The 25,960-nt window shown below is 37.1% G+C and overlaps 1 protein-coding gene across 4 annotated transcripts in view; it reads left to right on the top strand.

Annotated features, from left to right (window-relative positions):
• Positions 1-416: 416 nt before the first annotated feature.
• LOC129730399 (protein obstructor-E-like) overlaps positions 417-25,960 on the top strand; it is a 102,638-nt gene continuing 77,094 nt past the window's right edge. The window contains exons 1-3 of one of the 4 annotated variants that reach the window (XM_055689712.1): positions 571-622; positions 1,700-1,769; positions 1,864-1,959. In XM_055689712.1, coding sequence (XP_055545687.1) covers positions 1,914-1,959 — 46 coding nt within the window. In that variant the 5' untranslated portion in view covers positions 571-622; positions 1,700-1,769; positions 1,864-1,913. Of the gene's footprint in view, positions 623-1,699; positions 1,770-1,863; positions 1,960-25,960 lie in introns of all 4 variants that reach the window. The other 3 variants (XM_055689709.1, XM_055689711.1, XM_055689710.1) reach the window with 3 other exon arrangements.

The following is a 25,960-nucleotide window of genomic DNA, read 5'->3' as shown; positions in this document are numbered from 1 at the left end:
TTTGTAGTGCATCCCAAGAGTTTTTTATATAACACGTTTAATCAGATGCAAATAGTTGCATGAACCTGTTCAGGCTGATTAATTATTGTGTAGATATTACCGACATAACTTGTATCAATCCAGCAATGTGTGCTCAACCAAAATCAGATTAAAAATAAATATGCTTCCAATCGGTAGCATTTACCAATCGATCGATCGTTTGAATGTCGCGCAATCTGAAGCCGCGTTGCAATGCAAAGAAGTCTTTAGCCGCGAAACATATTCTCGTACTGGTAGCACCCCGGGGAGGGAGCTAGAAGATACCCTTTCCTCACTATATGTGAAACGACCCCGTCGTCACTCTCAGGGCCTCCGATCGCGCACACTGGTGACGATGTGGCCCCAGTGTTGTGTACGATCACGGGTTCTCTTAAGCTATTGCAAGCTGCTTTTGCGGCTCAAAGGTAAAACTTGTTTCTCTTTCACCCGGATCAACAGTTTGTGCCAGCACTTTGCCAGACCAACATCTTCGCGCATTCCCGGAGTCTACGTCAGTGATCGCACGGTCGGTTGTTATTCTAGTATATGCATTACAAAATTTATCTCAGATTTGTTTGGATTTGGATTGAATTGTGATTTTTTTGTGAGTAGAGACACCCTTCCTATAGTGTGCTAACTAGAAGATACTATAATAAGCCCAGATGTCTGGAGCGTAAACGTCAAGGATTAAAAAGTCAGTTTGATAAGGGTTTTGTCGTCCAAGAAATATCCTCATCAGTAGACCAATCTTGGCTACAGGCTGGTAGTTGCGAAAAACAACAATTGGTGGTGTAACAATTACGCCCTGCGGTTGAGTTGCTAAAGTTCAGGGCTTTGGGTGGTGAAAAGTGAGAGAAAACTGTAACAAGGCAAAGGAGCTTTCCAGACTGCATCCAACTGATTTGTCGCGGTTGCGGTGTGGGGCGAGGCTCCGAGATTTTTTTTTTCTTGTCAGTGGATTGGTAAAAGTGCTCATTACCTCTTATTGGCTTTTACTGGTTCTTTTTTGTTGTTACTGCTGTTACTGGCTGGCTGGTTTGTGGAACTTTCTAATAATTATAAACTTTAAAGCTGGCTACAGTACGTTGCTTCCAATGTCCGTTGAAAATCTTCGGAAGTAAATTCACGCTTGATGGGAGTAAATTCTTGCTAGGATGACTAAAATGACTCGGAAAGGTAAAAAATCTATCTCAAACTTCCGATTAAGATTCCCTGAATATCTGAATAATAATATCTGATAACATTACTGCCATTACTTGATCATTTTCTAAAGTTTAAAGCAAAGTTTGAAAGACGTACATTGAATGTGCAATCAATTCGCACATTTTGTTCAATCGGCATTAAATTTCATGTAAGGTACCTACATACCTACGTTAGATTCGGAAGCAGAAAATAGGACGACTTCGTAATTGAAAAAGAATGCTTATGAATTCGATTGCAAGCAGGTAACCCAAAGACATCGCTGTTGGTTGAAACCAATTCGAACGGAACGGAAATAAGGCAGAAGCCAAAGTAATATACCGTTCGGAAATAGAATAATATAATAAAGAATTAAATGTTATTTTTCTGCAATGTGAACGCAGTCGCTCCAGCCAGTCTGCTTTTACAGCAGTGCCGAACCGGGGAAGCAAGGAGGTAGTGATTGAGAACATAATGTGGTAATGCCTATACAAATGTACAGCCAGTAAAAAGCTTTCTGTCCAACGATAGTGAAAGGAGTGTACCCCTACATATTACCGCAAGCAGAAAAAGTATAGTCATAGAAAAAATACGCAAAAAGCCACAGCCGTTGAACAGAAGCAACAACCATCTTTTCTTATTTTGTATGTGTGTACGGTTTCGCAGGAAACGGTAAACAACTACGGTCGGAGCTACAGAAAACGTCAAGCGGAAAAATGGTGGTGAACAGCAAAGTGATCATTTTATTATCACTATTGATCGGTAAGTTTGCATGGTGACTTTTTTTATACCTGTCTATTTGTGATCGCGATAGCAATAAAAATTTATGAGTTCAATTACGACTTTAGGTGAAAATTATTGATACATATTGATTCGTTCTGAACTTCCGCAATTTGATTAGTTAGTATCTAGTTAGATTGATATTTTATTATAGTCATAATATGTTCGTATTGAACGTATCAAAATAAATTAAAAGTACCCTGTTGTTTTGTGTTTATTATGTACATACATGCTTCATTTATGGATTAAACATATAGCTCCCCTAGAAGTCTTCTAGTCCTCAAGGCTATTAGTAAGGTAGCGTTGTAAGGTCAGCACGCAGGATTGATTCTCATGATTCTCATGTAGTTTAGCTCTCCTAAATATTGAATCAGCTTTTCTAAAAGAGGTTGACTTTGATGTTACAAAGTGGTTAAGAGTGTTCCATCGGAGAGAACCGCTTGTGACCCGTCAACACGGAATGAGATATTCATTTTTCGTACATTTTTAATACGGAATAAAATGTCTTAGCGTGTCTTGGAACTGAGAGAATTATGTAACTTGAAAAAAAAAGGCGGGGCCACTTACAACATAGGTATGAAATGAACATCGATAAAAATCCGTTGCAGATACGATGTAGTGAGAAGTTCATCACAATCACAAAATACTGTGCATAATGCATCACCTATCAATCAAGATTCGTGTTCAAAATCAGTTCAGTGGTAGTAAGTTTAAAAGCATATGAAAAAGATATTATAATTTCTACTACCGCTAAAATATTTGAACAAAAAGCGAGCTCCGTATGGTTAATACTGCTTTTCCTGTTGATTCTTAAATATTATTTTCACTATTTTTCAATTGAAAAGCTATGTCAACTGTTATAACAAAAGTTTGGGAAAACGTTACCCATTGCTTTAGATATTGGTCTGTTTAGTGAAATAATGCATTCAAAACAGTACAGTTATAACAAGCGAGTTTGTGATTGTTGAAAGCTGCGAATCAAAACCAAAAATAATTGATTTTTAACTCAGCTTTGAGGCAACACTCATTTTTCGGTTTTGATGTTGTATTAGGTACGTAAAAAATTGTATTATTGAGTGTCGGAACATCTTCAGATTATCAGAAAAATTGAATTGATATAACGAAGTGGGCGACTACCACTAAGTATTACTCTACCCTATTTCTTTCCACTGCAAAATCTGAAAAACAATACAATTGTGTTCATATGCGTACCTTTTTAGAATAAATTTTCCAATTGATTTTGTGTCTGTTTTTTACCCAAAAATGAAAATTTCCACCAAGGGAGTGGCTTAAAATTGGAAGTTGTTGACAAAAGTGTTCGAAAAAAATTGAAGACACCGAAACTGAGTGAGAAATATTAAGGAGTGAAAGAAAGGAAAGTTTGTCAGCTTGAGACAGCAGAGCCTCAACTTGGAAAAATAGTTGAAGAGGTTGTTTATAAGACACGACCGCAAGATAACGTAGAATTACGACAGCATATCTTATGTTAATGTATTTCTCACAATAGGTTTGAGAACACGATTGATGTGTTCTCATGTTGACCCTGTTTAAAGACAGGTGAAAAGAAATTGTGTTAGCTACATTGTGAAGTTATTTAATTATGAAGTAGTTAAATTATTTCTGCGACTCACCAGAACATTGCAGATAGTGAACACTCAATTTTATCCACAGTACCACAAAAAACATGCCCATGTATTGAAATTTGATTTTAATCTACTTATTGCATGATTCATGGTTTACCTTTCAAGTGTCTTCAAAAGTCTTAATAATGATAGACCCAAATAGGGGAGAAGTTTAAAATTTTAAAACCCGATTTTGTTTAGAACTCATACCTCGATATGCTAATTTTGTGACAGTTTGTTGTTAAGTCACTCCAAATCAATCCCGGGTGCTGTTTTTCAATACTAAGATGGTTAGAGTTCCTAAGAGTAAATAGTACTCCGTTTCTTGATAGTAAATTTTATTGTAGTACGATTGTTGTAGTACAGAAGTATAGAAAATATGTGTTTGTCCTTAAAAAGGACGGTTAGTTAGAGTTTCCATAAAACTGGAGACAAGCTTGTAGGTTGACGGTGCTTTTCACACAGGAAGGAGATACAAAATCTAACACTGTCTCTGCTTGCTGCTGGTCGATCCAATTCCCAATAAATTATCCTCTTGCAACAGTGATTGGATATACTTCTGCTGTTACCGATATTGCTACTAACTGCTAATAAGTTGGAACCGTTTTTTTCACCATCCATTAGTAAAATGATTAGTTTGTGCAGAAGTAGGCTTTTATAAAGCCCGAGAGCACATCAACCAGGTATAATATTCAGTCGACCGTATTAAGGAAAGCAAGCATTGAGCGACTAATCAAAGGTCGGAATCGGCATTTCAGCAAGGCTTGGCAATATTCAATAGTACAATAGTTCGAATAATCAAACTACAGTGCATTCGGATTTTCCAATCGATTGTTGTAACAATGGAGAAAATCGGTTGAAAACTGAGTGAGTTTTAAACATTTGAAAGTGGACCACTTTTGTGACACCCTCGATGTTTTCGGTTTTTGAATTTGTACCTCTATATATGTTGCCGTAAGATGCAATTCTACATCAAAAACAGAGTGGATAAAACAATACGGTTTATTACCCGAGTATAAGATCACGTCCAATTCCGTTTGGTTTATTATTGGCTCAACAAATCCTAGAACGACATACCATCGAATCCCTTTATAGCGACATCGCAAGGGACTGTCGTTATAGCGAAATGTCGCAATAATACGAAGAATTATTGCATATGTAGAACAGAAGGTACCGTTGAGAATGTCGTTATAGATTTAGCAATGTCATTATAGAGAGATTCGAATGTACTATTGTCGCAATAAAGAATGACAAGTGTTAGTTTTTATATGCCGTTATAGAGGAAGGTCGTTATAGCGAAATGTCGCAATTAAACGAATAATTTTAGTATAAAAGAGTAGGGACTGTTGAGAATGTCGCTATAGCGAGATTTGTCACAATAGAAAGTGTCGTTATAGAGGGATTAGACTGTACTTTGCACTGAGCACTCTACTCACACTATCTCATTATGGGCACAAGCACAAATTTTCGTATCATATTTCGTAGTTTTCGTAGAAAAAAAATCACAAGGGTTATATGCAAAGTCACGCCCGCAAGGTTTACGTAGAATTACAGCAGGTTGTTTGTTACATTACTTGTATTGAATAGGTTTAAAACTGTGTGCCAAAGAGGAGTTTAAGTGATACCGAATTTTAGTTTGCACAAACATCACCGAACAGGAGTGGAACAAACACTATACAACGCAAACAAGTTTCAACAGTCAGGGCCGGCGGTTCATGTGGGTAGTGTGGGTAGTAGAACCCATTCGAAAAATATCTCTGTGGGTACTTACCCACACGGAATTATCCCCCTCCATTGCCTTCTACCCACTCGGGAAAATAATGTGACGCCGGCCCTGTCAACAGTCAGAGTTCATGCGATTAAAATAACATTTTACTTTTAATTCTAGTGCGAAACGAGAAAATATTAAAACTTCAATATTTTGTTCGTTGTCCTTATAAGGACAGTTGTTGTTCAATTTCATATCGGATATAATGTTGATCGCATGTGTGTGCTACCCCGACTGAGGGGATTAAGGCATTTTTTTAATAACACAGTTAAAAGCTGTTTTTACTCTGGAAATTTGACGGCCCATATATTTTAAATGCCAGCATTTTTAAACGTTTGTGTGTTAGGTAACTTTTGATTAGACGAAGTGCCGGCAAATGTATTTACTACTGATGCTGCAGTAGCGAGCACAAAGGCAGCTTTTACTAGAGGAAGTGCCGCTGCACCGGCTTGCCCTGCCATTATCGCTGCTGATACCACTACTGCTGCTGATGCTACTCGCTGCCACAGCTGCTGCTGCAAATACAGATACAGATATGCAAACATAAATACAGATTGTTGTAGTCGCTGTCTAGAACTATTATGAGCAGTTTCGGTTTAAACAGGCTCTTATATAGGCCAAATAGTACATTCAGAATTACTAGGTCTATAATTCTGTCGACCGTGCTTGGGAAAACAATCATATAACGACCAATCAGATCTTTTGAAATCTGCGTTCCAACAAGGGTTGACTATTTTTACTTGCATATTAGGGCTTGACATTTTTTAGGGTTTATTTTTAGGTCGCATAATTACGATCAATTAATCTTGACAATTTTTGAGGTTTGATTATGCAGATAACAAAAGCTGTTCGGGTTTGTTACTGGCGATGAAAGCCAAATTTATTTCTCGAAAATTTAGCGTGAAGTGTAATAAACGAAAGATAAAATATTAACTCTTCAAATAGGGCAATAAATTCATTGTGAAAAGGACAATTCCTTGTTTGATTCAATATCGATTATGATACTGATCGCTTTTTTGCGTTATCATTGATAGTGCGAATAAGGTATTCCTTCCAGTAACACAATGAAAAGCTCTCAACACTAAAACTTTGACGACTCATGTATTTTAAATGCCAGCATTCCAGAACGTTAGTGTGTTGTCAAAAGGAGGCAACACCGCACAAAGACAGCATTATTTTAAAGGAAGCGCCGCTGCATTAGCTGGCCCTGCCACTATCGCTGCTGATACCCGCTGCCGCTGCTCTTATCCGTTGCCAGTGGCAACTTGCCACAAGCTGCTGATGCTGCTATCTGTTTCCACAGCTGCTGCTTCTATCCGCTGCCACAGCTGATGCTACTGCTAAGTGAACACTGCTGTTGTCGCTGCCTAGAATGTGCAGTTTCGGACAGCTTGGAAAAGCCATCATATAACGGCCAATCAGAGGTCGGATTTTGCGTTTTGACAAGGCTTGACAATTTTCAATAGTACAATAGTTAGAATAATAAAATAACAATTTTTCTGCATTTGGAAGGATTCTTAGAAGGTTTTCTAATTTATTGCAGCAAGAACGGAGGGAATACATCGAAAACTAGTCGATTTATTAGCATTTTAAATCGGACATATTCTTCACTTTTTCCGTTTTTAGATTTTCATTTTACATCCCTCTGTAGCCGAGTATGTAGCCGTCTTGAGAGACGTAGTTCTACGTCAAAAACTCAAATTTTTAATACGTGGGTATTTTTTTTGAGATAGGTATCTCATTAACAATAATGTTTTTGTGATTTGTTTTCATTTGTTTTGTCTTACGGTGTAAATTTTTTTGAAAAGACAAAATTACTGTCCACAACAGTTGATCGCGAGGTACGATGCTAGCCTAATAAGCCAGCCGTCGTAGGTTGGAGTCTCAGCTCGGGAGAGACTGTTAGTGTCAGTAGGATCGTAGCGCTAACCTCGTAATTGTCCTGTACATTGAACAATTAACGGCGAACAGTGGCGAACAGCGACAGTTAACGGTGAACAGCAGAAGGTCAAGTTCCGAATCGAAATGTAGCACCAAGGCTTTACTTTTTTACAACATTGTTGAAGACATCATATTTGTCAACCAAACCATTCCGGTTTCAATTTTTATTTCTTTTTGCCTTTCTCCTAGAAAGGAATAGCAATCACTTGTAAAACCGAAGATGTAAAAGTGATCCAAAAGGCCGAATGACATATATCACTCGACTCAGTTCGACGAGCTTAACATTTTCTGTATGTGTGTGTGTGTGTGTATGTGCAAATTTTTATTCTCACTCTTTTTTCTCAGAGGTGGCTGGACCGATTTTCATGAAATTAATTGCAAATGAAAGATCTAGTTGCCCCATAAAACTCTATTAAATTTCATTGTAATCGTATTTTTAGTTTAGAGGTTATGTATCAAAATGTAAAAATCACGATACATCATTATCTCTGAAACTACACAACCGATTTGAACAAAATTGGTATCAAAAGAACGGGCTTGTTTTTTGAACCATTTGTGGAATATTTTTATGATGATTGGGCATGTAGTTCAAAAGTTATGCAAAGAAACGTGTTTCAAACACTGTTCAAACTCACTCACTTTTCTCAGAGATGGTTGGACCAATTTTCACAAAATAAGTTGAAATAGAAAGGTTTAGTTGCCTGATAAAACCATATTGAATTTTAATATAATCGGACTGTAACTTTGTCTGTTATGTATCAAAATGTAAAAGTTATGAAACTCCATTATCTCAGAAACTACACAACCGATTTGAACAAAATAGGTACCAAATGAACGGGCTGTTTTTAAAACCCCTAAATAACGAATTTTATGATGATTAAACATGTAGTTCGGAAGTTATGAAAAGAAACGTGTTCGGAAAACTTTATCAAATTCACTCGTTTTGCCAAAGATGGCATCACTGATTTCAACAATCTAAGTTTTAAATTGAAGGTTTAGTTGCTTTATTGGTTAACCGATTTGAACGAAATTGTGAATCAACGGGCTGCCTGGAAACTTTTGAATCTTATAACTTTTGAATCTTATAAATATTGAAATAGTGGTTCAAAAGTTATGGAAAGAAACGTGTTTTGGAGATTGTTTAATCTCTCTCATGTTTCTCAGAGATGGTTGAACCGATTTTCATAAAATCAGTGTCAAATGAAAGGTCTAGTTGCCCCATAAGACCCTTTTGGTTTGTTTTGCAATCGGAATATTACTTTGCCTGTTATGTTGAAAAATATGAAATCTAGCTTTGAAAAGAGACATATTCCGAAGAATACTTAAACTTACTCACTTTTCTCAAAGATGACTGAACCGATTTTCACAAAATTAGCGTCGAGTAGAAAGTCTAGCTGCCTCATAACAGCCTATTGAATTTCATTGTAATCGGACTGTAACTTTGTCTGTAATGTATCGAAGTGTGAAAATCACGAAACTTCATTATCTCAGAAACTACACAACCGATTTGAACAATATTGGAATCAAATGAACGTGCTAGTTAAGGGTTATCTAAAGAAATTTATAATGATTAGACATGATGTTCAAAAGCTGTGGAAAGAAACATGTTTCGATGACTTTTCAAATTCACTCGTTTTTCCAAAGATAGCTGGACTAATTTCAACAATCTTAGTGTCAAATGAAAGGTTTGGTTACCATTTCACTTGATTATAATCGGACTTTTATTTCAACCGTTATGTATTAAATTGTGAAAACAACGAAAGTCTATTAACTCGAAAATTACACGACTCATTTGAACATAACGATGGGCTGTCTCTCAAACGTACAAGTAACAAATTTCATAACAATTAGATACGTGTTTCAAAGGTTATATAAAGAAACGAAGTTGATTGATCAAAATATATTGTACCTATATTCATCTCATAACGCCTTTGTGATCAATTTATCGTCCAATTTTACCATATTTTCAACGAAAAACTTTCAGCCACTTGAGAAAATCGAGAAGCGAATAGATTCACTTTCATAAATCTGTAGAAATTTGACGGTAAATTGGACAAATGAGAGAAATAAGATGAATATAGGTGCACCAAGCTGTTGAGATGAATAATGGAGCGATTACCCTATATGAGTACAGTGACGTTTCGATTATACCAGGACCAAAAAAAAAACCGCATCATATATTTAAAACATATTTATTTCATGTGACTTCCAAAATGTTGGTATGGTTATACTTTTGGCTACCAGAAATTAGTTATTTTGAGTGAAAAATAATTCCCGCAGAAATTATCAAGGTGTTTTTTTTCTGTTAATTGAAGGTTTCATGCAAATCTATTCAAATAAATAATAAGTTCGAAAGAGAAAGGCTGGGTCTCACCGCTAGGTGTATTAATTTTGGGTGTTTTTTTTAACAAAAACTACAAAAGGTTACCTAAACAATGAAACCGGTACAATGATGGAGATATCAAGAAAATAAAGTTATATTTTGCGAAAAAAAAAATATTTTTTTTTTCACAAGGTACATTTTTTATGGAAGGACAAAATTATTATCTACAACTTTGCCAAAGACACTATACCAAACAAACCGTTTTGGCTCTAATTTTATTTGTAATCTTTATTACCTTCCCACAACAAATAAAATAAATGTATAAGTATTATTCTGAAATTATGTAAATTTGCGGTTTCCTCACTGCAATGCTCTTTATTTCAATTCATTTATTCCTGCACCTTTTTTATAGGTCGCAAATTTTCAGGTATCGAAAATGTGCTCCTAATGTCTAACAGACAATTTTTCTCCGTCTGAGCTCCACGTGGAAAACATTGTTTCCCCGTTGAATGGGAAGTTATTATTACGATTCTATTAGAGTACCAGTCGTAAAATTTGATTTGGAAGAGATCTCCATTCTTTTCGCTTCCCCTATCATGGGGTAAAAATCTGTGCTGTTCGCATCGCTCCCCATCTTATGACACAACGTCTAGCATTGCGTCAATATCAGCAGAAAAACCGAAGGCAACCCAGTGACAAATGGTGAAGAGGGTTTTTCAGTTTCTGACTCTCGCATTTGGGGTTGGAAATATGTGCATGTCTGTAACGTATTAGCCATATCGAGAGTTATGGCTGTTTGAAAAGTGCTTTTCCGGCCAAAAACGAACCCACCATCAATCGTTTGGGAGGTGTGTCAGCGAAATTGGAACAGATACCTATTATGATTAGCATTTGGATTGAACAGTTCGATCTCTGCAGGTAATTGGGTGGAATTTAAACACACATAGGAAACGGTTGGCTTGGAAAGAAAAGTTCCGGGCCGTTCCGATTGAGCTGACTTCTACCACAATTCTTTTCGTTAGCAGGGCAAAACTAAATTTACACAGGCGGAAATTCAATCACAGTTTACAAATAATGCCAGGAAAGACGGAAACGTAATAAAGATCAGAAACTTCCCCGATGGGCAACTTGAGATAAGTCCGTTTTAATAAGAACAAAATCTGATTCGGAAGAAAATATGATCCGGAAGACACTAATTCGCCTCCATTATGCCGCTTGCAAAGCGCCACGGAATGTTACAATCAAATTCGCTGTGCCGTTTTGTGTGCTTCTAAAAAAAGAAACAAGATTAGTGGAGATAATCGCTTTTTACCAGTTTACCCGAAAGCATTAACTTTGCCAAACAACGCCGTTCGCTGCTTGAGCCCACCCCCTCATCCTGTTGTGTGCAGTGCAAATTTTCCGGCTTGCAAGATTCGTTGCGACGGGAAAAAAGTAAAAATATGGAAAACGCTAGCGCGAGTTGACAGCTGCTTTGAGTTCGGTCGGGTTTGTTGGTGTGGAAGCTTTACTACCAAGCTCAAATCTTTCTGCATTCCAAATTCATTATCAAATCCCAAGATTGCCTTTGACGTAAATTAAACTGTTGCCTAGCTGCAGGGTAATTGGGATAGGTTCGAATGTTTTCTTGGTTTACGAGGATTGTGAGGAAAAAAAGACGGACATTTACTGGCTGGTATCAAGTACGTGGGGTTCTCTGCCAAGATACTGAAGCTGTTGACGGGCTGTTGTTCAGTCCTTTGGAAAAGCCGTCAGTGCAGGAGAAAAAGATAAACTTCAAAGAAATCCGCTTTTCACTTCTGCTTCAAACTGAGCAACGTCTCCGGGTCGCCCTGCCCAGCTGTATCTGAAAACCCCGGCCATGATTCCTAACGATAACCCAAAATTGCTTCGAGGTTTTTCGCATGGACTTTAAATTATGCAGCAAGTCAAATGGTACCGCTGAATACCACTCGGGTGCTCGCTCTGGGTTGTATTGGATGGATTGTGCAAGCTGCTCTCGAATTAAATAGAGCTCAAAAGCAGTGGCGAAGTGGCTCGTTGACTTTTGATGATGGCCCTTTGAGAAAGAATATTTACCGTTGGCTGGAAGAACTACCCTCGATTGCTGGTGGAGAAATACACTCGATGCGATTAGCTTGTGATTGCTACACTGAACACGGAAATTTACTTCATTGTGTACATTTTCTCGAGGGAAGTAGCGATTTTATTATTAAACAATAAACATGATACAGTGAAGACGAGTGCAGCTTTGGCTCTATACTTGCTTCGTTTAAATTATAGAACTTAATTTTTGTAGTTGCTCAACTGAGCACAAGAAATAATTTTCCACATGCTTATTGTTCCGGAAGCCATACCCTGTAGTGACTCTACAACCTGCGCCATAGCTGTGCGCAGGATTTTCGTTTGGTGGAACGAGGAGAAGACGCAAGTTGTTCGGCTAACAAATTTTACATTCTAAACATTTTTCTTACTAGTAAATGTTTTAGATTCATCTTTATATTGTTTTTCTTATTTATAAATTTCAGCTTTTTTAATGAATTTCACTAAGCTATAAACAAAAAAAAGGCTTTTTATATTGTCATATCTGATAATAATATTTTTTGATTTTACAACTTTATCATTCTTGTTTGGAAGTATTTTTATATTAATTTACTTTTTAAATTTTTCTCAATATATAGATAGATTTTGTTAGGATTCTGATTATGCGCTTCGATTTCGTATTAATTTTAGAAATTGCTGTCTCTCAATGCTCTGATGATTTGTTTTTAATTCATGCTCAATCTTGATTTTGTACAATTTTTTTCATCGGCCTGAATTTAATATTTGATTTTTTTAGTCTTTTGATTGCTAGCTCGAAATGAATTCACTTTGGACTTATATTTTGAAACCCAAAAAACTCCCCCGTGCGCACGGCTATGACCTGCACCCAACGCAAGGAAGCACCGGTTCTATTAGTAATGACGCTGCAGTTCATGTTAATATTCAAAATAGAACACTTTTTCCTTCTCATCATGTAGGGTGAAAAACTATCGTATATGAAGTGTTGACTAGAGATGTTAAGGACTTTTTACCATGTTTTTGGGTTTTAATTTTTTTCTATGAACGATAGTATCCCTTTGAGTATTTCAATTCATGTTTTGATAATAGAACTTAAAATGCACTCATTTTCATATGAAATTTATTTCCATTTTACACTCAGCACGGTGGAATTGTTATAGTGTGAACAAGCATCCCTTCGTGAGCCTTGGCATGCAGATAGAAGACGGTACTAAAGCTTGTAACGACTCAAATATGTTGTTCGCGTTTGCATACTATTCTGCTGATATCGTTTGCTCCGGGAGCTTCTCACTCAAACACGGTCTGTTGTTATATGATTGCCCTCCATGTTTGCTCATACCGCGCTTGACTTGTTTCGTGATCAAATTTAGAACCGGCATTCCCCGGGCAATAATAAACGAGCGAATGAACAAATATATTTCGTTCACGTTCATAAAATCGGAATGATTATTTCCCATAAAAAAGCGGTTGTTGCGAGTGCTTGAGCCCCGCTCAAATCGTGGACAATGTTGTATTAGTGGAGCGCTACCTTCAGGCTCGATTATGCAATGATGTGATGTAGATCAAAAAGAGGTCACTATGGGTGTCAACGTCGATAATCACATTTAGCAGTTTACCAGGTTAGACAAACAAACTGTCTCAGTGCGTAAAATTACGTGAATGAAAGACAACAAGATCGGCAACCACTTTCCGATGCACGTAACACTCGAGCCCGCGCTCTGTGCCAGTAAACACACCAATCACGATTCCTTTCACTTTCATCGGTTTGTTTTTTTTTCTTCTTTTTTCTGCGGTATGGGCTAAATCTGTTTTCTGGACATGGAAGTTTCAGCTGGACCAAGTTAAGAAGGTAGCCTCCATACATCATTCAGAAGTAGAAACCACCTGGAGCTAGTTTGATTTTTCTCACCTCATGAAACATGTTTTGGGATTTGTTGATAAGAAAATAGACGTTGTATAAATGTAAACAAATATGTTTGATTTATCAATTAAAGGGACCCATCAGCATGTTTGTTCAGGTTACTTAATTTCTCTACTTTTCTACCTTTCATGCATCTTTTGACCGATAACGTTTTCTTTCATCTTCGATTTCTACGTTGCTATCACCCAAAAAATCTCCGTTGGCTGGAATTGGCGATTTCCGCACCAATACGTATTACGTTCTTGCTACAATGATCGGTGCAATCACCGTGAAAAACAGGTTTCTCGTTTGCGTCATTCTTCGCCTTCAAACGTATAACCTCCGAGATTTCTATTGAAAAGCTGAGTGGAAAAGTACCCAATTTAGGGTACCATCGCGTGAGAGTGTATCATAAGCAATAACAATACTTACTGTTGTGTTTTTGCTTTTTATATTTTTTTGGATGTATTTCATTTATGAACAATTTTGTTTGCTTAAAAAAATAACAATGTTTTTGTTTTAAAGATTTTCTTCCTGTGATTATTTTTATTCGTTACTGTTTTCTGGTCGTTGAGGTCGAATCAGAAATTAAATTACTCCCTAATCTCGATCGTTCGGGTAACGGTCAGCACTTAAAGTTATCGTTTCTCAATTTTCGCCATCTCTTGAACCAATTGAGATTAATTGAATCTGTCACATAATTTTCCCGACTGACGAACTTGAAAACATTATCAACTCCTAGTAACCAAACAACGAGCGTAGTTATCGTACTGAAACATCCGTCGAGTAATGAAGGTATCAAAAAGAGGTAATTTTTTTACTGGGGACGAGTTCATTGGGAAATAAAAGGAACTGAAATAGAGTAACGGATAATATCAGAAGCTACTCAAGAAGGTTCGACTGTAATAGGATTAGGGGCCTGATTAGTACAGGGGGAGAAATTAACTGAGTACCCATTATTGGTAGCGAACCTATACATTAGAGAAATGACGAGACACTCACCGTTAAGGCAACTGTCAACATCAAAACGGGCGAGCTGTATAATTTTGCATTGCCGTTATCCGTTTTGATGTTGACAGTTGCCTTAACGGTGAGTGTCTTGTCATTTCTCTAATGTATTGGTTCCCTAATCATTGGTCTAAGAAAGCTTTGAAAATTCTAATGGATTGAAGAATGAAAATCGTTATTGTAACTGTCGAGCAGTCTTATATTCAAACTGTTTCATAATCAAACTAATAATAATACATGTTTGTTATTATAATCATCTACACAGTAAAAAATTTTGAATATTACACGTCACGTACATCATTTTCTCATTTAAATTGCAATTGCTTATGACGTAAAGCACGACTTTGTTTGCAAATTGAATGAAATATCATTGAAATCTGCGATGAGTGGATGGAGTTTTCTACCATAAGTGGTAGAAGCAATTTTTTATATGCGATTCGACATAAATTTTGGCACTTTTTTCTAACTGTTATATACACAATATATTGAAAGCGTTATTGAAAGTTTATTGAAAAATGAGGTAACTTGAAAACATAACTAATGAACAATCAAATGAAATAAAAATAATTTCAATTAAATATATACATTATATGAATTAATATAGCTTTTCATTGTTCATAACATTTGACGGAGATATGTGTTGATTCGAGTGATTCGAGTTGGTTACGAAAATCTAAAATATCTGGTTTGATTGTGAAATTGTTAGGTATAACATATTCGTTTCAGATCTTCATGGAGCACAAAGTCATTGTTCTATGATTACACCATCGTTTTTTTTTTGTAAGATTTGGACCACTGCGACCATTGTGTTGATCTTTTGTGGTACGCCTCTTCTAGGTACTTGTGGCAGACATATCACTATTGAGAGGAGTGATCGTCCTTGTCATATCGCACCCTTTCTCCCTATTTGGCACTGAATTTCGTATCAAATGTATTACCTCAATAGGATTTGCAGACCAGACCTGCAAAGGCTCCATAGTTCCTTTTGCAAAGGCTCTTATTCTGCGCTGTATTAATGCACTGCATTGGCAGAGCAATTGTTCTGCGGTTTCACATTCGAACCCACAGAGGCGACAAATCTCGTCATCTGACTGACCAATTTGTTCTAGGTGATGCTTACTCGAACAATGTCCGGTGAACAGACCTGTTATTGTGCTTAATTCCTTTTTGTTTAAACTAAGCAGTTGCTGGCTTTTTTTCACGTTTGGTGTTATAAAGCGTTTCGACTGGCGTAGCCCTTCAGAGCATATCCAGTTCTCTTGTATTGTCCGATGTTCTCAGGTTCTTAATTCTGCTTTCAAGGCGCTTGATGACACCCCATAGAACGGTTCTGGGTCAATAAAATCGGTACATGACCTCTGTCTAGCTAACGTATCGGCTTTTTCATTGCCCTCCACTCCACAGTGACCAGGAACCCAGAATAACTTGACTTGGTTCCTTTCTGCCAGTTGTTTTAGTGAAAGGATGCACTCCCATACTAGCTAAGAGGTACATGTGAAGGCTTTCAATGCGTTTAGTGCTGCTTGGCTATCGGAGAAAATGCATATATTGGCATGTTTATACTTCCTAGCCAAACAGATTTGTGCACATTCGAAAATTGCAAATATTTCAGCCTGAAATACTGTAGGCCAACGACCCATTGGTATCGATATACTTATTCCTGGCCCATTAATACCTGCTCCTGTTGAATTGTTCATTTTCGAGCCGTCTGTGTAAAAGACGACAGAGCCTTGTCGAATATTCGGGCCTCCTTGTTCCCAAATTTCCCGTTCGGTCTCTATAATTTTAAAAGGTGTTTCGAAGTTTGGTTTAGTTTCCATCCAATTTTCGTTACCTAGTATAAGTTTGCTCAGCTGAAAATCTTTAAGGATTGCTAACTGGCCTCTCTGATCTCCTTCAGATAGTTCTTTGAGGCGTGTTAGTTTCAGTGCACTTTTTTCCGCCTCTAGCTGTACTACCTGATGGGGTGGTAACAGATGCAGATTTGCATCTAAGGCTTTCGATGGAGAACTATGCATTGCTCCAGTAAAAATCGATTACAAATAAGCAGAGCTCATCATATGTGAAGAAAAAAAAATAAGCAGAGTACATTGAATGTATGCAAGATGTCGAAACATTAAAAGTTTTATCAAAAAAATTATCATCAATTTTCGACAAAAATTGTTTCAATTCTCAATTGTTACTATAGGCACTTTTCATAGTCAATAAGTTTGAAATTAATTTAGTTCAAAGAATAATTTTTGACACTAACTCTACTTTTATGGCGACAGATCGTAGAAATCCTATGCCGGATCCAGAATACGCCTCCACAAATCCCGGTCTTGGACTGCTCCTCTCCAATCTCCCCTTACACCCGTTGCTTGGGCATCCTAGTCGACAACATACATCCAACGCGTGCGGGATCTGCTGTGTATCCAGGTTTCTGCTGAATATTATCTTTGCTGGTCGCTCATCTACCATACGTGATACGTGGCCAGCCAACTGTAACCTGTCATGTCCAATACAACAATATCAGCGTATTTCGTATGCTTCGTATGATTTGACGTACGTACGACATACGATTGATCCCAGAATTCTACGCTTAGAGACTCCAAGCGCTCGACGATCAGCCTCCTTCTGCGTTCATGATTCATGTTTGTAGAGTACCACCGGGGAAAACAGCGTCCTGTAGAACGCAAATTTTGTGCTCATTGCGATAATGTATCTGCAAGTTGTGTTTTCGAAACATGTCAATCGTTGTAGATCATTCCGCCCGAAAACCGCACTGGTATTAAGCAACAAAAGTTTCCTGCAACGGCCTTAGTCTATGGAACAGAATACGGAAGAAAATATTTTAAGCGGCATTTAGGAGGGTTATGAATGGATAGTTGCTACATTCGAGTTTATGTCCCGTGAAAAAAAATTGTCCTTAAACTCAAACTAGGAAACATAAAAGATTATAGCTTTTAATCATTCTTCTGAATTCCGTTGCCCGTGGCAAAGAAAGAAGTGCATGAAAAGACTACAGAGTAATTGCTCGCCAGGTTTGTCGTTTCTACGTTTGCTTACGGGAAAATGTCATTTCAGTCTCTGAAGACTTTTTGCACTTCCAGCTGCGAGCACCAAAATTCACAGGAATGGTTCAAAAGCTATAATCTTTCATTATTTTTTCCAAATTACAATATACAACCACTCACTCCTAACTATGAAAATTTCGACCGGTTAGCCAGCTCTCTGTAAGCTTTTTTTGCCTCGTCCAAGGTTGGTGAATTCACAGCTTGTTCATCCTTCCCAAATTCCTTCCTGTTCCCTCCAATGACGTTCCAACCTTCCTCACCTTTCAAAAACACTTCAAAGTGTTGATTCCAACATCTGGCCACCTGCGGCTTATCGGTAATCAGGTTAACCTCCCTGTTGTTACACATGGCAGGAACTGGCACGGTCTGATTCCTGATTTCGCTTATCACCAGAAACACTCATAAAAAGAGATGAACTACGAAAAAATATAAATTTGGAAACTGGGTTCGTACAATCGGTGGTGACGATGAAAGTCCTGAAGAATAATGAAACACATCGCAAAAACCGTGGTAGTGTTAAATTTTAAGCTTATGTTTAATTTCACCATTGATCATTATTGTGCTAACCATAAAAAGGTAAAAGAAGAAATTAAAATAGTTTGGAATTGAAGTGCAATTTTCTAGAATTTCTATTTTTTGTTTAGCAATAACACACACGAAAATAGTAACAAAATAAACACGTTCTTTATTGTACCTGATTGCATTACCCGTCAATGTGGTATTACCTTTCTATTTCGTTTGGCTCAGATTTTGACTGTTTGTTTGGCTCACAATAGTTACTATATAGAAGCTTCTTGTATCGTGCATTGTGAAGCAGTTTTCCATTTCCGCAAGATCGCGTTCTTGCGCGGTGTTTTCGTTTTTACGGCGGTGAAGTTTTTATTCGGCATCTCCCACTTCTCAATACAGTCAAACCTGTTTTTGTGCGACTTTTTTTGTGCGAAATTTTTCTTGTGCGTCTTTTTTTATGCGGTTATTTTATTTATGCGACTTTTTTGTGCAGGACAAGAAAAAGGACCACATCCGACCAGAAATTACTTTTTGAGCCAGTTTCACGTATTGCTAGCCTACGAAGGATAGCGGTTGGAAAGATTAATATGTTTAAAAAAAATACATTCTTCAATCAGATGTTTTGCATTGTTCTAAATCAAAGTCATAACTTTCGAGTTGTCTTTAACCGTTATGTACTCGGCAGGGTACCCGGGTACCTTTTCAGACTTTATTGCTTCAAAAACCAAGGATAACGTCAACTTAGACAGCTGAAACTTATGGAATGCTCCTAACTAGTGGAAATAAACCATTTTTCATCATTAGTCTGTTTGTAGAAACAAGGAGGGTCGAAGGGGGGGGCTTCGAAATTTTTTACCACGTAAGTACACGGCAGAGTACCCGGGTACCCACAAAATGAACATCCATTTCGAGTCCAACTGGTGAGTTGTCCTCGAAATGGTCTTACCGGAGCAAATTCCCGTGGGGCCCTAAATGGCCACCAACATGAGTGATAGAAACCCTAGCAATATGCATATCAAAATTCTTGAAATCACTCCAGGAATCGATTTACATCTATTTAGAGTCCAACTGATGAGTTGTCCTCAAAATGGTCGCACCGGAGCAGATTTCCGTAAAAAAGTAGATTTCCGTAAAAGTGCTCCAAAGGGCCGCATGGCATATATCACTCGACTCAGCTCGACGAGCTGAGCATATTCTGTATGTGTGTGTGTGTGTATGTGCAGATTTTTATTCTCACTCACTTGTCTCAGAGATGGCTGGACCGATTTTCATGAAATTAATTGCAAATGAAAGGTCTTGTTGCCCCATAAGACCCTATTGAATTTTTTTGTAATCGGATTTTTGGTTTAGAGCTTATGTTTAAAAATGTGAAAATCATGAAACATCATTATCTCAGAAACTACACAACCGATTTGAACAAAATTGGTCTCAAAAGAATGGGCTACCCAGAAAACTCTTAAGTTTTGAATTTCATAAAGATTGAATTTGTGGTTCAAAAGTTATGAAAAGAAACGTGTTCTGAAGACTGTTTAATCTCTCTCATGTTTCTCAGAGATGGCTGTACCGATTTTCATAAAATTAGTGTCAAATGGAAGGTCTTATTGCCCCATAAGACCCTTTTGATTTGTTTTGCAATCGGACTATTACTTTGCCTGTTATGTTTAAAAATGTGAAATCCAGCTATGCAAAGGAACATATTCCGAAGACTACTTGGACTCACTCATTTTTCTCAGAGATGGCTGACCCGATTTCCACAAAATTAGTGTCAAATGAATGGTCTAGCTGCCTCAGAAGACCCTATTGAATTTTACTGTAATCGAACTGTAACTTCATTTGTAATGTATAAAAATATGAAAATCACGAAACTTCATTATCTCAGAAAATACACAACCGATTTGATTATTATTATCAGATGAGCGGGCTAGTTAAGGGTTAACTGATGAATTATGATTGAACACGTAGTTTCAAACTTTGGCTGCCCTACACGTTCCCATTTCATTTGATTATAATCGAACTTACGCAACCGTTATGTATTAAATTGTTAATAAAACAACGAAAGTCAATTATCTCAAAGATTAAATGACTTATTTGAACATAACTAGTGTCATACGAACGAGTCATCTCTCAAACTTACAAATAACAAACTTCATAACAATTTGATATGTGGCTCAAAAGTTATGGAAAGAAGAGAAATTCAAAGACTATTTAAAACTATACCTGCTTTGATCGATATATGTGGCCTCAACATAATTTAACGTTCCAAATTCATTGATTCCTTGCGGTTTGTTTGAAGTCTGCAAATGCACGACGAATCGGCCATAGGATATGATCAAAGTCAAATAACAAATCGTTTGAAATGATTGGTTTTATCGAAATGACAACATCCTCGTCTTTTGGCTTCTGTACATCGCCTTAATTCTGAATATATTCATTTTGAGTGGTATTCTGTCATTATCAGCAGACTTTCTGGCAGGCTTTGTTTTGCTCATCTTCATCTTAAAGAGAAAGAGTTTTCTTCCCTCTTAACAACTGCGATCTTACATTCAATGTGCATCACACCATCTGCTGTAGAGAGAGCGCAGAGTAATAGTTTCTCTGACGAAAAAACGCTCCTAATTTGACAGAGCATCCGCGCACGCAAGAAAAATGAAATAAATTGCTCGGCGACCAACTGAGCATTGCGTTACCGTTCTCATCGCTCTGGGGTGCGGCAAAAACAGTATAAAATCGAACTTTCTGCGGAATACGCACCCATGGTGAGTTGTGAATCTTCCTATAATATTAAATTCGAAAACTGTTAGGATGTGGCTTCAATATGAACCTAAATGTTTTGATATTTGGCCAACTTCTCTTCTAGTAAAGGAGAAGCTAACGAAAACTACTCCCTCTCAAACGGAGAGAGCAAATAAAGGTTTATCCCTAACGCGTGATGATAAAGAGTGAAAAGGAACTCTGCGACTGAAATACTCTACGCCTAAATGTGGATAATTACTCACTCTATGTGAGAGAAAGTCTAGTTCTCCAAGGGGTTTGGCAGGTAGAAAAGGAAATTTGGGCAAAAATCAAGAGAACGGAAGAAGCCTGCTTTCTGGCATCAATCTGACACCGGAAATACCAATATTGGGAGGTATTTTTGGTTGTTTGCCAGAAACTAAAAGTGGTCGTCTTCAAATTCAAAATAGTGTCCAGGGTCAATGTTTGGTTTTTATGCATCATCACGTTTACGGAAATATCCATATTGAGTATTATTCGGTCATTTCCGACTGTTGCCTATAAGTTGCCATCTAGCAATTCAAAATGGTGCCTGAGGTCAATTGTTAGCTCCTTGCATCATTCTGGTTCCAGAGATACTCATATTGGGTAGTATTTGTTTATTTTAGGCTGTTTTCCACAAACCGGTAGTCGCCATCTTGGATTTCAAAATGGTATTTAGGATACTGGTTAAAGAAAAACTCATATTGGGTGATATTTGGTCACTTTGGACTGTTTTTCAGAATCCGAAAGTCATCATTTTGGACTTTAAAATTACCTGTGAAATCAATTTCTGTCATCTGGGCGTAATTCTGGTTCCGAGAACATTCATATTGAATGGTATTTGGTCATTTCCGGCTGTTTGCCAGACACCGGAAGTCACCATCTTGAAATTCAAGATAGTGTCTGTGATCAATTTTCAGCTTCTGTGCATCTTTCTGGTTCCAGAAATACTAATATTTAATGGGAATCGTCCATTTCAGGCTGTTTTCCAGAAACCGAAAGTTGCCATCTTACAATTCAAAATGTTGTCTGAAGTCGATTTGTGGCTCCAGTGCATCATTACGGTTCCGGAAATACCCATATTAGGTGGTATTTGGTCATTTGCCGCTGTTTTTCCGACACCGGAAGTCGCCATTTTGGATTTCATAATGGCATTTGGAGACAATTTCTGGATTTTGAACGGCATACTGGTTAAAGAAAAACTCATATTGGGTGGTATTTGGTCATATTCTGCTGTTTTCAGAAACCGGAAGTCGCCATCTTAGAATTTAAAATGCTATCTGTGGTCGATTTTAGCTCCTGTGTATTATTCTAGATCCGGATATTATTATATTGGGTGGAAATCGGCCATTTTCGGCTGTTTTCCAGAAACCGGAAGTTGCCATCTTACAATCCAAAATGTTGTCTGAGGTCGATTATGGAACATATTTGATACCACTAAAAACTTTCACCTGCCAATATGGTTCCATTTAGTTGATTAGTTCGCGAGATGTGCAAAAATTTGTGAAGAAACATGTACTTCCAGAAGAGGGAGGGGCGTCAAACCATTATGGACATATTTGTTACCTCTAAAAACATTCACATACCAAATTTAGTTGTATTTTCTTGATTGGTTCTTGAGCTGTGGGAAATTTGTGTTTCATTTTCATGGAATCCCTCCCTTATAGAAGAGGGAGTCGGGTTTCAAACCATTATGTACATATTTGTTACCACTAAAAGCATTTACCTGCCAAATTTTGTTCCATTTGGTTGATTAGTTCTCGAGATTTGCACAAATTTGTGTTTCATCCAACTATTATGGACATATTAGTTACCCCTTAAAACATCCACATGCCAAATTCGGTTTCATTTGCTTGGTTTGCTCTAGAGTTGTGCAGAAATTTATGTTTCATTTGTATGGGACCCCTCCCTTTCAGAAGAGAGAGGGGTCTCAAACTAATATAGGAACCTTTATCGGCACCAAAAACCCCTACATACAAATTTTCACGTCGATCGGTTCGGTAGTTTTCGGGCCTATATGGATCAAACAGACAGACAGACTTGACTGCATTTTTTTATATGTAAAGATTACAATATCAATATTTTAGAACCTAAAGAGTGAATATACATTTATTGGATTGAAGCGTTCATGTAAACCTATTTTTACAAATAAAAAATTGAATGAGAAAGGCTGGGTCTGACCGCTAGGCGGAAACGACTTGTTGTTCGTGCAAAAACTTAAAATAATAAACGATTTGCAATGGGCCAGAAAACTCTAAATAAAAATATAAAGCCTTTATCATTACATTCTGAACTGAAAAAGCTTCGAATAAGTTTTTGAAATAGCCTTCTGGAGACAAATTGACAGATGAACTCAAAAAAGATTCCTGGAGTGATTTCAGGAATTTTGATTTACATATTGCTAGGGTTTCTATCCACTCATGTTGGTGAGGGCCCCATGGGAATCTGCTCCGGTACGACCATTTCGAGGACAACCCATCAGTTGGACTCTAAATAGATGTGAATCGATCCCTGGAGTGATTTCAAGAATTTTGATATGCGTATTACTAGGGTTTTTATCCACTCATGTTGGTGGCCATATAGGGCCCCACAGGAATCTGCTCCAGAGTGGTCATTTCAAGGATAACTCGGAAAACGAACTCAGAATTTATAAAAGTCAACTTCTGGAATGATTCCATGGATTCCGATACCAATATTGTTTGGTTTTATTGCCAATTGTTAAAATTTGTCTCGCATCTTGAACATGGCCCCGGAGATCTGGATTTGCAGGAACTATATGGGAACCAATGGCTGTTTAGGTCCCGTATACTAAAAATAGACAAATTTTCCAATCTTTTGACGGGCCAAGATTGAAAATCGGTCAAGAATTAAAGAAGTAAGAAGTATTTCATTTTGGTGGGTACCCGGGTACCCTGCCGAGTATTTACGTGTGTTAAAAATGCCGAGTACATAACGGTTAACTGAGAATTTTTTCTATGCGGTGCCTAACCACCGCACGAAAAAAAAAATTCCAATAATGTTGTGGAAACATTATTTTATAGCTGCCAGAGAAGTTTTAAATGATTTTTTTATGCGATTTATTTTGTGCGGTCTTTATTTCTCGCGCAAAAACAGGCGTCTACCCTCACGAAACTGAACAATTTTCATTGACAGTGGTATTTTTTATAACTCACTTGTAACGATTGAAATGATTCAAAGTTGGAAATGTCACTAAAAACTATAATTCTGCTCGGTGCAATAAGTGAAGTGACCCATAATTGTAGTAATGTTACATTTTGCGGTGCACAATTGTGGGTCAGTCCATATTTTGGCTATTTCAATTACTTTTGCATGATAATACATCACGACTTAATAAAATAACTCATTATCAAGCTTCTACAACAATAAAATAACTTGCGTTATCTTTTTTGACGATTTTATAGACTAAATGATTTTGAATGCTAAAAATGACCCATAATTATGTCTTGTGCTATGTAAGTGATATTTTTCTTCTAATCCGATTTACACGCATCAACTGCAGTGAAACTAATTGTTGACCGAAAGTACACATCAGAACACAGAGATAGATAGTAAAACATTCGTAGTTGATAACTTTACCGATTTTATATCTATTCAGACAACACGTTGACTGACTCATAATTGTAGAGGGACTGTAGGTTGCAAACAAACCCGCTGAGTTCCAGATCATTATTATAAAAAAAATGTAGTAAACGATCTGAGTACTCCATTCGATCGTTATTACGTACTGAATCTTTGGTCAAAATTTCAAAATTATCGTACGATATATTATTGAGTATGGCCCTTTTGAAAGTTGTAAAGTACAAAAAGTGATATTTAAACGACGAATTACTCATTGTAAAGCATGTTTTCAACCGCCATTTCATGAGTTATTTCATGTTCAAAATGTTTTCTAAACATCCCAAGGATTGAATTCCATGACATTGATAGTTGGTGGAAAGATTTATTGGAAAATTACTCAGTGCACAGTGGTCTTAACTCGAAAAATCGTGATCGTTTTAGATTTGGCCGTGAAAAGTTGATTTTATGTACCCAGTGTCTTCAGCAAGTTTGTTTCTCCGGTTTTTTCAAGATTGCTTTCTTTAGCAATGTGGAAGGAAACCTGGTTCCTTTTTCTTATAATAACGTTCTGTGGAAGCACCGTAAACCCTCTTTACAACATATAGATTTTTTAAATATAATATCGAATGGGAAATAGTTACATTTTTCATATCATTGCCACTTTTCTCTAACACAGACATTAAAAAGGTAGGCGAAATGATTTCAGGCATACGATCGTTTCTGACAAAAATACTTGTTTCGGAGCGCTGAATTATAATAACATGTCTATATAGATGAAAATTGTTCGATTCAATTGTAACAGATCAACTGTTGTGTTAGCAAAGGACAGACAGAGGTTGTTTTCGGTTATCAACTCAGAGGGAGAAAGAGAGAGAGGGAATTGTAAATATTTAATTTATTAAATAATAATACAATAGTTAATGCCTTACGTATGTAACCGCTTATTGTCTTTCTGATATTATATTCATACTATAATAACGTATTCCTGCAAACGTGTCTTTTTCGGTTATGTAATTAGGTTAAATTCAAGTTTTACCTCATGTACCTGTCAATACTAGTTTGCAAAAATACGTGTAATAGTTTTAGTTAGAGGTAGAGGTAATAGTTTGTAAGATAAATTACAATTTAAATAGATAAAGGAAAACAGCAGTACGACTCGCTAAAAAGGCCATTAAAACCCAAACAATAAAATGACCATTATGATTCTCATATACATATAAATCTATCTTATTCCTTGGAAAAACCACTCTGAGGACTTCTTCAACTCGGTCCATAACATTTTTCTCCCTGATTTCGTTCAACTGCCCGCACGCATTTCGAAGATCCTCGATAAGCAGAGCCTAAGCTAAGCCAACAAACCTGCTATAAGCTTGCTCAGGCTGTAATTGTCTTGAAGGCTATGCTCACTTACAGGCACAGACAGCATTTCGCCCGAATGATGATGGTCATAGGCTTCGAGAA

This window comes from Wyeomyia smithii, chromosome 3 (genome assembly GCF_029784165.1).
Source record: "Wyeomyia smithii strain HCP4-BCI-WySm-NY-G18 chromosome 3, ASM2978416v1, whole genome shotgun sequence".
Lineage (NCBI taxonomy): Eukaryota > Metazoa > Arthropoda > Insecta > Diptera > Culicidae > Wyeomyia > Wyeomyia smithii.
The sequence above is the reverse complement of the archived record's forward strand: the minus strand, read 5'-3'. Positions and strand labels throughout refer to the sequence as shown.